The sequence below is a fragment of the Entelurus aequoreus genome, linkage group LG23 (genome assembly GCF_033978785.1).
Source record: "Entelurus aequoreus isolate RoL-2023_Sb linkage group LG23, RoL_Eaeq_v1.1, whole genome shotgun sequence".
In the NCBI taxonomy this organism is placed as follows: Eukaryota; Metazoa; Chordata; class Actinopteri; order Syngnathiformes; family Syngnathidae; genus Entelurus; species Entelurus aequoreus.
In genome coordinates, this window is record NC_084753.1 from 41,659,901 (window position 1) to 41,675,716 (window position 15,816).

The 15,816-nt window shown below is 34.0% G+C and overlaps 1 protein-coding gene across 3 annotated transcripts in view; it reads left to right on the forward strand.

Annotated features, from left to right (window-relative positions):
- Nucleotides 1-13,001, forward strand: part of LOC133640553 (RING finger protein 145-like) — a 33,584-nt gene extending 20,583 nt beyond the window's left edge. For all 3 annotated transcript variants that reach the window (XM_062034033.1, XM_062034034.1, XM_062034035.1), the window contains one exon: nt 8,814-13,001. In XM_062034033.1, coding sequence (XP_061890017.1) covers nt 8,814-9,320 — 507 coding nt within the window. In that variant the 3' untranslated portion in view covers nt 9,321-13,001. The remainder of the gene's footprint in view (nt 1-8,813) is intronic.
- The last annotated feature ends 2,815 nt before the right edge of the window (nt 13,002-15,816 follow it).

Consider the following 15,816-nt stretch of genomic DNA (forward strand, 5'->3'; position numbering starts at 1 on the left):
CATGAAATTCCAATTTTAATGAATAGGTATTTTTTCAAAATTCCACAACTTCCACATTTTTCATCTGATTCACACCGCTCCAACTTTAAAATATTCAGCCTGTTCAGGAATTGTGTGCTCCTTTTCAACAATTCTAAAAAAATTTCCCGGATTTCCTAGAATTCCCAGTTTTTTGGGAGATTTTCCCCCATTCAAAATGAATTGTCCATTTTTCAAACTTGCACTATTTCCACATTTTTCAACCGATTCAAACCATTTCACCTTCAACACATTCCACTCATCCTACACAGTCAAACTATCATTTTTTCAAGTTTAAAAAAATGTCCAGGAATTCCCAGAAAACCAGGAATTTTTCCAGTTACATTTTTTTAATTTTTTGTACTGACTAAGAGGAACGTTTTGACGGTGGAACGGTTGAAAAATGTGAAAGGAGTAGTCGCCAGAAAAACGGGTGAAAATAGGGTTTGGAAAACCGAGAATTCCCGGATTTCCTAGAATTCCCAGTTTTTTTGGGAGATTTTCCCCATTCAAAATGAATTGTCCATTTTTCAAACTTCCACAATTTCCACATTTTTCAACCGATTCAAACCATTCCACCTTCAAAATATTCCACTCATTCTGCACATTCAAACTATAATTTTTCAAAGTTTAAAAAAATTCCAGGAATTCCCAGAATTCTCGGTTTTCCAAACCCTATTTCCACCCTTTTTTCTGGCGACTACTCCTTCCACATTTTTCAACCGTTCCACCGTCAAAACGTTCCTCTTAGTCAGGACAAAAAACTAATTGTTTTAAACTGGAAAAATTCCTGGTTTTCCCGAAATTCCAGGAACTCCGTAATACCATTTCTCAATTAAAAAATGTTACAACTTCAACATTTCTCGACCGATTTGAAAAATTCCAACACCAACCACTTTAGCATTTTCACAACAATTCCCTATTTTCCCGGAATTCCCAAATATTCATGAAATTCCAATTTTAATGAATAGGTATTTTTTCAAAATTCCACAACTTCCACATTTTTCATCTGATTCACACCGCTCCAACTTTAAAATATTCAGCCTGTTCAGGAATTGTGTGCTCCTTTTCAACAATTCTAAAAAAATTTCCCGGATTTCCTAGAATTCCCATTTTTTTGGGAGATTTTCCCCCATTCAAAATGAATTGTCCATTTTTCAAACTTGCACCATTTCCACATTTTTCAACCGATTCAAACCATTTCACCTTCAACACATTCCACTCATCCTACACAGTCAAACTATCATTTTTCCAAGTTTAAAAAAATGTCCAGGAATTCCCAGAAAACCAGGAATTTTTCCAGTTACATTTTTTAAATTTTTTGTACTGACTAAGAGGAACGTTTTGACGGTGGAACGGTTGAAAAATGTGAAAGGAGTAGTCGCCAGAAAAACGGGTGAAAATAGGGTTTGGAAAACCGAGAATTCACGGATTTCCTAGAATTCCCAGTTTTTTTGGGAGACTTTCCCCATTCAAAATGAATTGTCCATTTTTCAAACTTCCACAATTTCCACATTTTTCAACCGATTCAAACCATTCCACCTTCAAAATATTCCACTCATTCTGCACATTCAAACTATAATTTTTCAAAGTTTAAAAAACTTCCAGGAATTCCCAGAATTCTCGGTTTTCCAAACCCTATTTCCACCCTTTTTTCTGGCGACTACTCCTTCCACATTTTTCAACCGTTCCACCGTCAAAACGTTCCTCTTAGTCAGGACAAAAAACTAATTGTTTTAAACTGGAAAAATTCCTGGTTTTCCCGAAATTCCAGGAACTCCGTAATACCATTTCTCAATTAAAAAATGTTACAACTTCAACATTTCTCGACCGATTTGAAAAATTCCAACACCAACCACTTTAGCATTTTCACAACAATTCCCTATTTTCCCGGAATTCCCAAATATCCATGAAATTCCAATTTTAATGAATAGGTATTTTTTCAAAATTCCACAACTGCCACATTTTTCATCTAATTCACACCGCTCCAACTTTAAAATATTCAGCCTGTTCAGGAATTGTGTGCTCCTTTTCAACAATTCTAAAAAAAATTCCCGGATTTCCTAGAATTCCCAGTTTTTTGGGAATTTTCCCCATTCAAAATGAATTGGCCATTTTTCAAACTTGCACCATTTCCACATTTTTCAACCGATTCAAACCATTTCACCTTCAACACATTCCACTCATCCTGCACATTCAAACTATCATTTTTCCAAGTTTAAAAAAATGTCCAGGAATTCCCAGAAAACCAGGAATTTTTCCAGTTACATTTTTTTTAATTTTTTGTACTGACTAAGAGGAACGTTTTGACGGTGGAACGGTTGAAAAATGTGGAAGGAGTAGTCGCCAGAAAAACGTGTGAAAATAGGGTTTGGAAAACCGAGAATTCCCGCATTTCCTCGAATTCCCAGTTTTTTGGGAGATTTTCCCCATTCAGAATGAATTGGCCATTTTTCAAACTTGCACCATTTCCACATTTTTCAACCGATTCAAACCATTCCACCTTCAACATATTTCACTCATTCTGCACATTCAAACTATCATTTTTCCAAGTTTAAAAAATGTCCAGGAATTCCCAGAATTCTCGGTTTTCCAAACCATATGTTCACCCTTTTTTCTGGCGAGTACTCCTTCCACATTTTTCAACTTCAGCCGTTCCACCGTCAAAATGTTCCTCTTAGTCAGGACAAAAAACTTTTTTTTTACTGGAAAAATTCCTGGTTTTCTCGAAATTCCAGGAACTCCATAATACCATTTCTCAATTAAAAATGTTACAACTTCAACATTTCTCAACGGATTTGAAAAATTCCAACACCAACCACTTTAGCATTTTTACAACAATTCCTTATTTTCCCGGAATTCCCACATTTTCATGAAATTCCCATTTTAATGAATAGGACATTTTTCAAAGTTCCACAACTCCCACATTTTTCATCTGATTCTCACCGCTCCAACTTCAAAATATTCAGCCTGTTCAAGAATTGTGTGCTCCTTTTCAACAATTCTAAAAAGAACTTCCCAGATTTCCTAGAATTCCCAGTTTTTTGGGAGATTTTCCCCATTAAAAATGAATTGTCCATTTTTCAAACTTCCACCATTTACACATTTTTCAACCGATTCAAACCATTCCACCTTCAACATATTCCACTCATTCTGCACATTCAAACTATCATTTTTCCAAGTTTAAAAAATTTCCAGGAATTCCCAGAATTCTCAGTTTTCCAAACCCTATTTTCACCCTTTTTTCTGGCGACTACTCCTTCCACATTTTTCAACCGTTCCACCGTCAAAACGTTCCTCTTAGTCGGGACAAAAAAACTGTTTTAAACTGGAAAAATTCCTGGTTTTCCCGAAATTCCATGAACTCCATAATACCATTTCTCAATTAAAAAATGTTACAACGTCAACATTTCTCGACGGATTTGAAAAATTCCAACACCAACCACTTTAGCATTTTCCCAACAATTCCCTATTTTCCCGGAATTCCCAAATATTCATGAAATTCCAATTTTAATGAATAGGTATTTTTTCAAAATTCCACAACTCCCACATTTTTCATCTGATTCACACCGCTCCAACTTTAAAATATTCAGCCTGTTCAGGAATTGTGTGCTCCTTTTCAACAATTCTAAAAAAAAAATTCCCGGATTTCCTAGAATTCCCAGTTTTGTGGGAAATTTTCCCCATTCAAAATAAATTGGCCCTTTTTCAAACTTCCACAATTTCCACATTTTTCAACCGATTCGAACCATTCCACCTTCAACATATTCCACTCATTCTGCACATTCAAACTATCATTTTTCCAAGTTTAAAAAATTTCCAGGAATTCCAAGAATTCTCAGTTTTCCAAACCCTATTTTCACCCTTTTTTCTGGCGACTACTCCTTCCACATTTTTCAACCGTTCCACCGTCAAAATGTTCCTCTCAGTCAGGACAAAAAACTAATTGTTTTAAACTGGAAAAATTCCTGGTTTTCCCGAAATTCCAGGAACTCCGTAATACCATTTCTCAATTAAAAAATGTTACAACTTCAACATTTCTCGACCGATTTGAAAAATTCCAACACCAACCACTTTAGCATTTTCACAACAATTCCCTATTTTCCCGGAATTCCCAAATATTCATGAAATTCCAATTTTAATGAATAGGTATTTTTTCAAAATTCCACAACTGCCACATTTTTCATCTGATTCACACCGCTCCAACTTTAAAATATTCAGCCTGTTCAGGAATTGTGTGCTCCTTTTCAACAATTCTAAAAAAAATTCCCGGATTTCCTAGAATTCCCAGTTTTTTTGGGAGATTTTCCCCATTCAAAATGAATTGGCCATTTTTCAAACTTCCACAATTTCCACATTTTTCAACCGATTCAAACCATTCCACCTTCAACACATTCCACTCATCCTACACAGTCAAACTATCATTTTTCCAAGTTTAAAAAAATGTCCAGGAATTCCCAGAAAACCAGGAATTTTTCCAGTTACATTTTTTAAAATTTTTTGCACTGACTAAGAGGAACGTTTTGACGGTGGAACGGTTGAAAAATGTGGAAGTAGTCGCCAAATAAAAGGGTGAAAATAGGGTTTGGAAAACCGAGAATTCCCGGATTTCCTAGAATTCCCAGTTTTTTTGGGAGATTTTCCCCATTCAAAATGAATTGGCCATTTTTCAAACTTGCACCATTTCCACATTTTTCAACCGATTCAAACCATTCTACCTTCAACATATTCCACTCATCCTACTCAGTCAAACTATCATTTTTCCAAGTTTAAAAAAATGTCCAGGAATTCCCAGAAAACCAGGAATTTTTCCAGTTACATTTTTTTAAATTTTTTGTACTGACTAAGAGGAACGTTTTGACGGTGGAACGGTTGAAAAATGTGGAAGGAGTAGTCGCCAGAAAAACGTGTGAAAATAGGGTTTGGAAAACCGAGAATTCCCGGATTTCCTAGAATTCCCAGTTTTTTGGGGAGATTTTCCCCATTCAAAATAAATTGGTCATTTTTCAAACTTCCACAATTTCCACATTTTTCAACCGATTCAAACCATTTCACCTTCAACACATTCCACTCATCCTGCACATTCAAACTATCATTTTTCCAAGTTTAAAAAAATTCCAGGAATTCCCAGAATTCCAAACCCTATTTTCACCCTTTTTTCTGGCGACTACTCCTTCCACATTTTTCAACCGTTCCACCGTCTAAACATTCCTCTTAGTCAGGACAAAAAAATAAATAAATTTGACTGGAAAAATTATTGGTTTTGATAGTTGAATGATAGTTTGAATGTGTAGGATGAGTGGAATGTGTTGAAGGTGAAATGGTTTGAATCGGTTGAAAAATGTGGAAATGGTGGAAGTTTGAAAAATGGCCAATTTATTTTGGATGGGGAAAATCTCCCAAAAAAAGGGAATTGTAGGAAATCCGGGAATTTTTTTTTAGAATTGTTGAAAAGGAGCACCCAATTCCTGAACAGGCTGAATATTTTGAAGTTGGAGCGGTGTGAATCAGATGAAAAATGTGGGAGTTGTGGAACTTTGAAAAATGTCCTATTCATTAAAATGGGAATTTCATAAAAAACTGGGAATTCCGGGAAAATAGGGAATTGTTGTGAAAATGCTAAAGTGGTTGGTGTTGGAATTTTTCAAATCGATCGAGAAATGTTGAAGTTGTAACATTTTTTAATTGAGAAATGGTATTACGGAGTTCCTGGAATTTCGGGAAAACCAGGAATTTTTCCAGTTTAAAAAAGAATGAGTTTTTTGTCCTGACTAAGACGAACATTTTGACGGTGGAATGGTTGAAGTGGGTTGAAAAATGTGTGAGAAAGGTCTCAACAAATGCAAACGCACCAAACGATCGTAAATTAATATCGCAGCAACTTTCCGCTACAGCACGATTGCAAAAGCCACAACAAATACAGAAGCCACAACATCAGTAACAATAAAATATACTTTGTCTGTTAGAAAAATTGTGCACTTAAATAAAAATCACAACCAATGTTAAAAAAGCATATTACTGTAAATTGGAAAAAAAAACTACTACTGTTTTATGCGTTAAAATTCTGTTGATTGATAAAGACAAGAAAGCCATTTTTTGTGGTCCCCTTTTATTTAGAAAAGTATCGAAACATATCGAAAAGTATTGAAATACATTTTGGTACCGGTACCAAAATATTGGTATTGGAACAACCCTAGTGTATGTATATATATATGTGTGTGTATATATATATATATATATATATATATATATATATATATATATATATATATATTAGGGGTGTGGGAAAAAATCGATTCAAATTCAAATCACCATTCTCACTTTGTGCGATTCAGTATCGACTCTCATTTTTCCATAATCGATTTTTTAATTTTTAATTTTTTAATTAATCAATCCAACAAAACAACACACAACAATGCAATCCAATTCCAAAAGCAAAGCCGAGCCAGCAACACTCAGAAGTGCAATAAACAGAGCAATTGAGAGGAGACACAAACACCACACAGAACAAACCAAAAGTAGTCAAACAAAAATGAATATTATCAACAACAGTATCAATATTAGTTACAATTTCAACATAGCAGTGATTAAAAATCCCTCATTGACATTATCATTAGACATTTATTAAAAAAGAACAATAGTGTGACAGTGGCTTACACTTGCATGGCATCTCATAAGCTTGACAACACACTGTGTCCAATATTTTCACAAAGATAAAATAAGTCATATTTTTGCTTCATTTAATAGTTGAAACAAATGTACATTATTGCAATCAGTTGATAAAACATTGTCCTTTACAATTATAAAAGCTTTTTACTCTGCTTGCATGTCAGCAGACTGGGGTAGATCCTGCTGACATCTATGTATTCCATCAATAGACAATCCTTTTCAATCGGGAAAATATCCTTTTTGAATCGGGAATCGCGTTCAATCGAAAAAAATCGATTTTGAATCGAATCGTGACCCCCAAGAATCCATATTGAATCGAATCGTGACCCCAAGAATCGATATCGAATCGAATCGTGGGACACCCAAAGATTCGCAGCCCTAATATATATGTATTATTTTTTTAAATTCAAGGCTCCAGCACCCCCCAAGCGGTAGAAAATGGATGGATTTTTTACTTTAAAATAATTTTTTTACCTTGTAAATCATTTTTTACCTTGAAAATAATTTTTTACCTTGAAAAAAATGTTTTGCCTTGAAAATCAACTTTTACCTTGAAAATCAACATTTACCTAGAAAATCATTTTTTACCTTGAAAATCATTTTTGGCCGTGAAAATCAACTTTTACTTCGAAAATCAACTTTTACCTTGGAAATCATTTTTTACCTTGAAAATCGTTTTTTACCTTGGAAATCAAATTTTACCTTGAAAATCATTTTCTACCTTGAAAATCATTTTTTATCATGAAAATCATTTTTTACCTTGAAAATCATTTTTTACCTTGAAAATCATTTTTATCATGAAAATCATTTTTTACCTTGAAAATCATTTTTTACCTTGAAAATCATTTTTATCATGAAAATCATTTTTTACCTTAAATCATTTTTTACCTTGAAAATCATTTTTATCATGAAAATCATTTTTTACCTTAAATCATTTTTTACCTTGAAAATCATTTTTTACCTTGAAAATCATTTTTATCATGAAAATCATTTTTTACCTTACATCATTTTTTACCTTGAAAATCATTTTTTACCTTGGAAATCAAATTTTGCCTTGAAAATCATTTTCTACCTTGAAAATAATTTTTTATCATGAAAATCATTTTTTACCTTAAATCATTTTCTACCTTGAAAATATTTTTTTACCTTGAAAATCATTTTTATCATGAAAATCATTGTTTACCTTAAATCATTTTCTACCTTGAAAATCATTTTTTACCTTGGAAATCAAATTTTACCTTGAAAATCATTTTCTACCTTGAAAATCATTTTTTATCATGAAAATCATTTTTTACCTTGAAAATCATTTTTTACCTTGAAAATCATTTTTTATCATGAAAATAATTGTTTACCTTAAATCATTTTTTACCTTGAAAATCTTTTTTATCATGAAAAACATTTGTTACCTTGGAAATCAAATTTTACCTTGAAAATAATTTTCTACCTTGAAAATCATTTTTTATCATGAAAATCATTTTTTTTGACTAGAAAATCATTTTTTACCTTGAAAATCATTTTTTGCCTTGAAATCATTTTCTACCTTGAAAATAATTTTTTATCATAAAAATCATTTTTTACCTTGAGAATCATTTTTTACCTTGAAAATCAAATTTTACCTTGAAAATCATTTTTTATCATGAAAATCATTTTTTTACTTGAAAATCATTTTTTGCCTTGAAAATCCACTTTTAACAAGACCTCTATCGGGACAACCCTAGTTGGCTTACAGTTGTTACCGTGACTGTTTATTAAAATGAGAGTAGTAGCAGATCAAACCACTTCTTATTTAACCTGAAAATATTTTGTATTCTTTTTTTTTGTTGTTATTTATACATGAAAAACAATAGTAAACCTACCGAAGAGATGTTGGTTGCACTTTATTTTTTCTATTGAACGTGTATTGTTTTATTTTGAAGTCACAGGTAAATCTACACTTAAAATGTGGCTTTTATTGAAAATGTCTTGAACATGAATGAATTGTTGTCTACTGGCTTGTTTTTAGCCATAATTCCCTTCCAAGAAGTAACATAGCAAACTTCACCTGCACTGCTTGATTTTGTCTGCTAAAATATATAATATATCGTATCAGCAACCACTCTCTAACCCCCCGGGGTCTCTGTCGGCAGGAGATGAGCGCCGCCGTCATCACGTACTGCGGCCACCTTTTCCACGGCAACTGCCTCCGCAAGTGGCTCTACGTGCAGGAGACCTGCCCCATGTGCCACCAGACGGTCCGGCCCGCTATGCGGGCCGACCTCGGCCCCGCGGACCCGGGTCCTCGGGAGGGGGAACCCAACGTGGACGATGGCGGTGACACTCCCGCCGAGGAGACAGGTAACATGGTGGCGAACGACTCCGGCGAGGAGACGGTCCGGGGTCCGTGTTTTAGCCCCGGTGGCGACTCGGGTTCAGGACCGTCGGCCCGGAAGGAGGACAGCTCCCAGAATTGCGGGGACAGTGGGGTAAAGGGCATGGAGACGTCAGCGGGGTGCGGTCAGTCCACAGGAGACACCAATCCCGATGACGGTCTCCGTGGTGACCGCCACCAGGGGTCCGTCCAATCATGTCCGAACGGCACAGAACTTTCAGGACACACCCGCACACGTTCAGAACTGGACTCAGGGAAGCTCTGAGAGACACAAAACACCTCCACTTCCCACTTTTGGCACCTTTTTTTTTAACATTTTCTCATCAGTTTTGGCCTTTTTGTCCATAGCTTTTTCCTTTTATGAAGCTAAGGGTTTGTTTTTTTGCTAGTTAGCAAAAACTGATTTACACAAAACTGTCTGAAGCAATTATTAGGGATGTCAAAAAAGATTTTCAAATGAACCGCGATTCTTAGTCGATTAAAAAATTGTTTAATATGTCCTATTCAGCCTTTTAGGCAAATCATATTTTTGATATAAAGGAGGGGTGTCAAACTCATTTTCATTGGGGGCCACGTCGCAGTAATGGCTGCTTTCAAAGGGCCGCTATTTTAAAATGTTGGCCTTTTTGTCCACATACTTCAGCTTTTTCCTTTTGTGGGTTGTTTTTTTTGTTTTGTTTTTTTGCTAGATTTACACAAAACCCTCTGAAGCAATTATTAGGGATGTCAAAACATTTTTTATTTTCAGATGAACCGCGATTCTTAGTCGATTACATTTTTTTTTAATATGTCCTATTTAGCCATTTAGGCAAATCATATTTTTGATATAGAGGAGGGGTGTCAAACTCATTTTCATTGGGGGGCCACGTCGCAGTAATGGCTGCTTTCAAAGGGCCGCTATTTTAAAATGTTGGCCTTTTTGTCCACATACTTCAGCTTTTTCCTTTTGTGAAGCTAAGGTTTTGTTTTTTTGCTAGTTAGCAAAAAACTGATTTACACAAAACCCTCTGAAGCAATTATTAGGGATGTCAACATTTTCTATTTTCAAATGAACTGCGATTCTTAGTCGATTACATTTTTTTTAAATATGTCCTATTTAGCGTTTTTGGCAAATCATATTTTTGATATAGAGGAGGGGTGTCAAACTCATTTTCATTGGGGGCCACGTCGCAGTAATGGCTGCTTTCAAAGGGCCGCTTTTTTTAAATTTTGGCCTTTTTGTCCACATACTTCAGCTTTTTCCTTTTGTGAATCTAAGGTTGTTTTTTTTGTTTTGTTTTTTTGCTAGATTTACACAAAACCCTCTGAAGCAATTAGGGATGCCAAAAAAAATCCATTTTCAAATGAACCGCGATTCTTAGTCGATTAATTTTTTTTAAAACATGTCCTATTTAGCCCTTTAGGCAAATCATATTTTTGATATAGAGGAGGGGTGTCAAACTCATTTTCATTGGGGGCCACGTCGCAGTAATGGCTGCTTTCAAAGGGCCGCTATTTTAAAATTTTGGCCTTTTTGTCCACATACTTCAGCTTTTTCTTTTTTGTGAAGCTAAGGGTTTGTTTTTTTGCTACTTAGCAAAAACTGATTTACACAAAACCCTCTGAAGCAATTATTAGGGATGTCAGAAAAAAAAAGATTTTCAAATGACCCACAATTCTTAATCGATTAAATATTGTTTTAATACGTCCTATTCAGCCTTTTAGGCAAAGCATATTTTTGATATAGAGGAGGGGTGTCAAACTCATTTTTTAAAATTTTGGCCTTTTTGTCCACATACTTCAGCTTTTTCCTTTTGTAAATCTAAGGGTTTGTTTTTTTTTGTTTTTTTGCTAGTTATCAAAAAACTGATTTACACAAAACCCTCTGAAGCATTTATTAGGGATGTCAAAAAAAAAAAAAATTCAGATGAACCGCTATTCTTAGTCGATTAAATATTGTTTTAATATGTCCTATTCAGCCTTTTAGGCAAATCGTATTTTTGATATAGAGGAGGGGTGTCAAACTCATTTTCATTGGGGGCCACGTCGCAGTAATGGCTGATTTCAAAGGGCCGCTTTTTTAAAATTAATTTACATTATGCATGCGGGTAAAAACCTGTGATTAATCATGATTAATCATGATTAATCGAAATGCATATTCATTTTATTATTTCTTTTTTTTTTGTATGTATAACTTGCTTTAAAATCATAAATAAAGGTGACAAGCAGATATGTACCTATTTGATTTTATCTCACAAAAATAGTCTTGCAATACAGTATATAATAATATAATTGGCATGATCAGATAATATTAAAGCTGTTTGTTTACATGCTTTTTATTTTATTTCTCTTTGCTATTTGGGCTTATTGGACCCTAGTTTGAATAAAAACTAAGAATCATCTTTTGATATGATGTACTTAGTCCATAAGTACACAAACGTGTACTTCATGTTTAATGACATGCTAATTCTTATTTTTACACTTTTTTTTTTCTCCAAATTCCATTGTATGTTATACTCTTCTGACACCACCAGATGGCAGTATAAGTGTCCACATAAGCGGCCATAAGACCCCAATTCAGTAGTGTACACAATTTTGGAAATGAGAGCTAAAAGGTTCTGACAACGCATGTGGCCACTAAGCCTTTAGAGCTTTTAATTACGCTTGAATATTCATGCACAGCATTTACTTATATGACCCAATGCAAACAACCTTCCCTAGTCATAGTGCAAAAAATAAAATAAAAAATGCACCCAACACAAAATGTCAAAAGACAAACAGACATAACAACCTGCTCACCGGACTTTGTGGACATGATAAATGATAAAACATGTCCTTGAACCATAGGAAATTCAAAATTTAAATCCCTTTGAAAAGTTAGCGGGATGAAAAATGGCGTGGCCTTATTTTACAATAAAAATAAGTACTTTTTTTAAAAATAATTTAGAGAAAAATGCTGTAAAAAACATATTAAATTTCACAATTTTCCCATGAAATCTACTTTTAAATTGAGCAATTTGATGCATAACTTGCTTTGACAGGTGTCAAAGTGGTTTTCACTGAGGGCCACATCGCACTTATGTTTGGCCCCTGAGGGCCACTTCTAACAGTGAATACTATTATTACTAGAGATGTCCGATAATATCGGTCTGCCGATATTATCGGCCGATAAATGCGTTAAATCTAGTGTGTGTGTGACAATCATTGGTACTTTAATCTTTTAATCTTTAAAATGTAATATCGGAAATTATCGGTATCGTTTTTTTTATTATCAGTATCGTTTTTTATTTTATTTTTTATTTTATTTTATTTTTTATTAAATCCACATAAAAAAACACAAGATACACTTACAATTAGTGCACCAACCCAAAAAACCTCCCTCCCCCATTTACACTCATTCACACAAAAGGGTTGTTTCTTCCTGTTATTAATATTCTGCTTCCTACATTATATATCAATATATATCAATACAGTCTGCAAGGGATACAGTCCGTAAGCACACATGATTGTGCGTGCTGCTGGTCCACTAATAGTACTAACCTTTAACAGTTAATTTTACAAATTTTCATTAATTACTAGTTTCTATGTAACTGTTTTTATATTGTTTTACTTTCTTTTTTATTCAAGAAAATGTTTTTAATTTATTTATTTTATTTTATTAATTAAAAAAAAAGTACCTTATCTTCACCATACCTGGTTGTCCAAATTAGGCATAATAATGTGTTAATTCCACGACTGTATATATCGGTTGATATCGGTATCGGTTGATATCGGTATCGGTAATTAAAGAGTTGGACAATATCGGCATATCGGATATCGGCAAAAAGCCATTATCGGACATCCCTAATTATTACACTATTTTTTATGCATTTATTAGTAAATGTTTAAAAAAACTAAAATGTAAAAAAATATATGGTAAGTTGCAGTACACTTCTGCTGTTTTTATGGTAAAAAAAAAAAAAAAAAAAGAAAAAAGGCAGCTGAGTTGCCAGAATTTTACTGTAAAATTTACATTTTTGTCTTTTACTGTAAATTTAAAAAATGCAATTTTACAGTAAAATTTTGACACCTGAGTTGCCAGTTTGCCAAAACGGCACCACAGTGTATTACAGTAAAAAAAGTACTGGTTTTATATAATTTTGAGAAAAATGCTGTAAAAACCACAGTAAATTTCACACTTTTATTGAATCCATTGCTACTTTGATTTGATGGATAACTTGCTTTGAAATCATTTATTATTAGTATTTATTTCTATAAAAAAATGGTTTGAATATTTGATGACATATTTTTACATAATTAAGTTAAGAATTTGCGATTGCATGGAGTATTTTCCCCCAAAAAAGAAAGAAAGAATACATTTAGTAAGAAAAATTAGTCTTTTTTTTTTTTTTATATACATATTATTTCCAGGGCCAAATAAAATGAAGGGCGGGTCACACGTGGCCCCCCGGGCCTTGAGTTTGACACCTGTGCTTTAGAGGTTTTAAAATAGGCTTTTTTTTTCCCTGTCAAAATTGAAAGAACAAATGCATTTATTAAAATAAATAAAAAGTATTTTATTGAAGCCCATTTTTATCAGGCTTTAATAAAATAATGTGGCGGGGAAGAATTGGCCCCCCCGGGGACTTGAGTTGGACACCTGTGATGTAGATCAGTGGTACCCAATCTTTTTGTAGCTGCGGACCAGTCAACGCTTGAAAATTTGTCCCACGGACCGGTGGGGGGCGGGGGGGTTGTAAAAAAAAAAATTTTTTTTTTTTTTTTTTTTTTACATAAATAAATACAATCATGTGTGCTTACGGACTGTATCCCTGCAGACTGTATTGATCTATATTGATATATAATGTATATATTGTTTTTTATGTTGATTTCATAATTTTTTTATTTTTTTTTTTATTTTTTTTAATGAAATCAACATAAAAAACACAATATATACATTATATATCAATATAGATCAATACAGTCTGCAGGGATACAGTCCGTAAGCACACAAGATTGTATTTATTTATGTAAAAAAAAAAAAATATTTTTTTTTTTTTTTTTTTTAACAACCACCGGTCCGTGGGACAAATTTTCAAGCGTTGACCAGTCCGCAGCTACAAAAAGGTTGTAAATGTGTACTGCAGATATAGATCATCTACATCAGTGGTCCCCAACCACAAGAAAATTAAAAAAAAAAAAAACGTATTTTATTTTTTTATTTTTTTTATTTTCTTGTGCGGCCCGGTGGTTGGGGACCACTGATGTAGATGATCTATATCTGCAGTACACATTTACTTTAGAACAGAGAAATGTTGGATACTTCTCTTGGTTGTCTTATTTGACATGTTTGCGTTCAAAATGTATTAAAGGAAGCGAGGAAGCATGAAGTTGCTTGTAAAGGTGCGCACACAGGAATGTAGTTTCTTGCCACAGTTTCCGTCCAAGAAGCCTTATGGCTTTCTCTGTGGAACAGGAAGTTAGGTGCTTACTAACAAATGGACTAACTAAGAACAAAAAATGCTTTTATATATATTTTTTTCTACTCGAGTCCTGTCCTATGAAATCTTGTGTGCCCAACAAAAACAATTCATCCCTCAGCGAAGGTCTCCTGATTTGATTATGAGCGTCCTTTTCATCCAATTCTTCATTTTTGTTGTTGATGTTGTTGTTAGGGATGACTTTTTCGAGGCTACCATCCGAGAAATCGTTTTTCAACATCTTTTTGACGAGGATGATGTGGGGATACATTTTTTTTTGCACAAGTATGATTGCCTTGAATGCCCCCAACGTACAGAGAATTTCTATATATATCTGCATTTTCTGCAGTCTGTGGACACTCATGGATGTGCTTGCGTTTATTTGACAAAAAAACACATGCAACCGTCATAAATTCACTGTAAAAACTACATGTGGAACTGCACTTTTTTGGGGGGGATTTCTATTATTCACAATCCTTATGTAAAACATAGATGTCATTCTTTTTTTTTAACGCACTTTGACTAGTTAAACTAGATGAGGCAATTCCTGGAGGAATTGCGTGTGAATGCTCCAATGCTGAAGTAGAACTGAAATGCTGACAGAATGAAGTATGAATGTAAGAATAGTTGGAATGTTGAAGAGTTTGAATTTCCAGGAAAACTAGCATTTGGTTTGGGACTTGAGAAAGTGTTTGAATCGGTTGAAAATGTGGGAATTGTGGAAGTTTTGAATGGAGGAAAATCTCCCCCAAAAAACTGTGAATTTTAGGAAATCCGGGGAATTTTTTTTTTAGAATTGTTGAAAAAGAGCACACAATTCCTGAACGGGCTGAATATTTTGAAGTTGGAGCGGTGTGAATCAGATGAAAAATGTGGGAGTTGTAGAACTTTGAAAAATGTCCTATAAATTAAAATGGGAATTTCATGCAAATTTGGGAATTTCGGGAAAATAGGGAATTGTTGTGAAAATGCTAAAGTGTTTGGTGTTGGAATTTTTCAAATCGGTCGAGAAATGTTGAAGTTGTAACATTTTTTAATTGAGAAATGGTATTACGGAGTTCCTGGAATTTCGGGAAAAACCAGGTATTTTTCCAGTTTAAAAAAATTAGTTTTTTGTCCTGTCTAAGAGGAATGTTTTGACGGTGGAACGGTTGAAAAATGTGGAAGGAGTACTCACCAGAAAAAAGGGTGGAAATAGGGTTTGGTAAACCGAGAATTCTGGGAATTCCTGGAAATGTTTTAAACTTGGAAAAATGATAGTTTGAATGTGCAGGATGAGTGGAATATGTTGAAGGTGGAATGGTTTGAATCGGTTGAAAAATT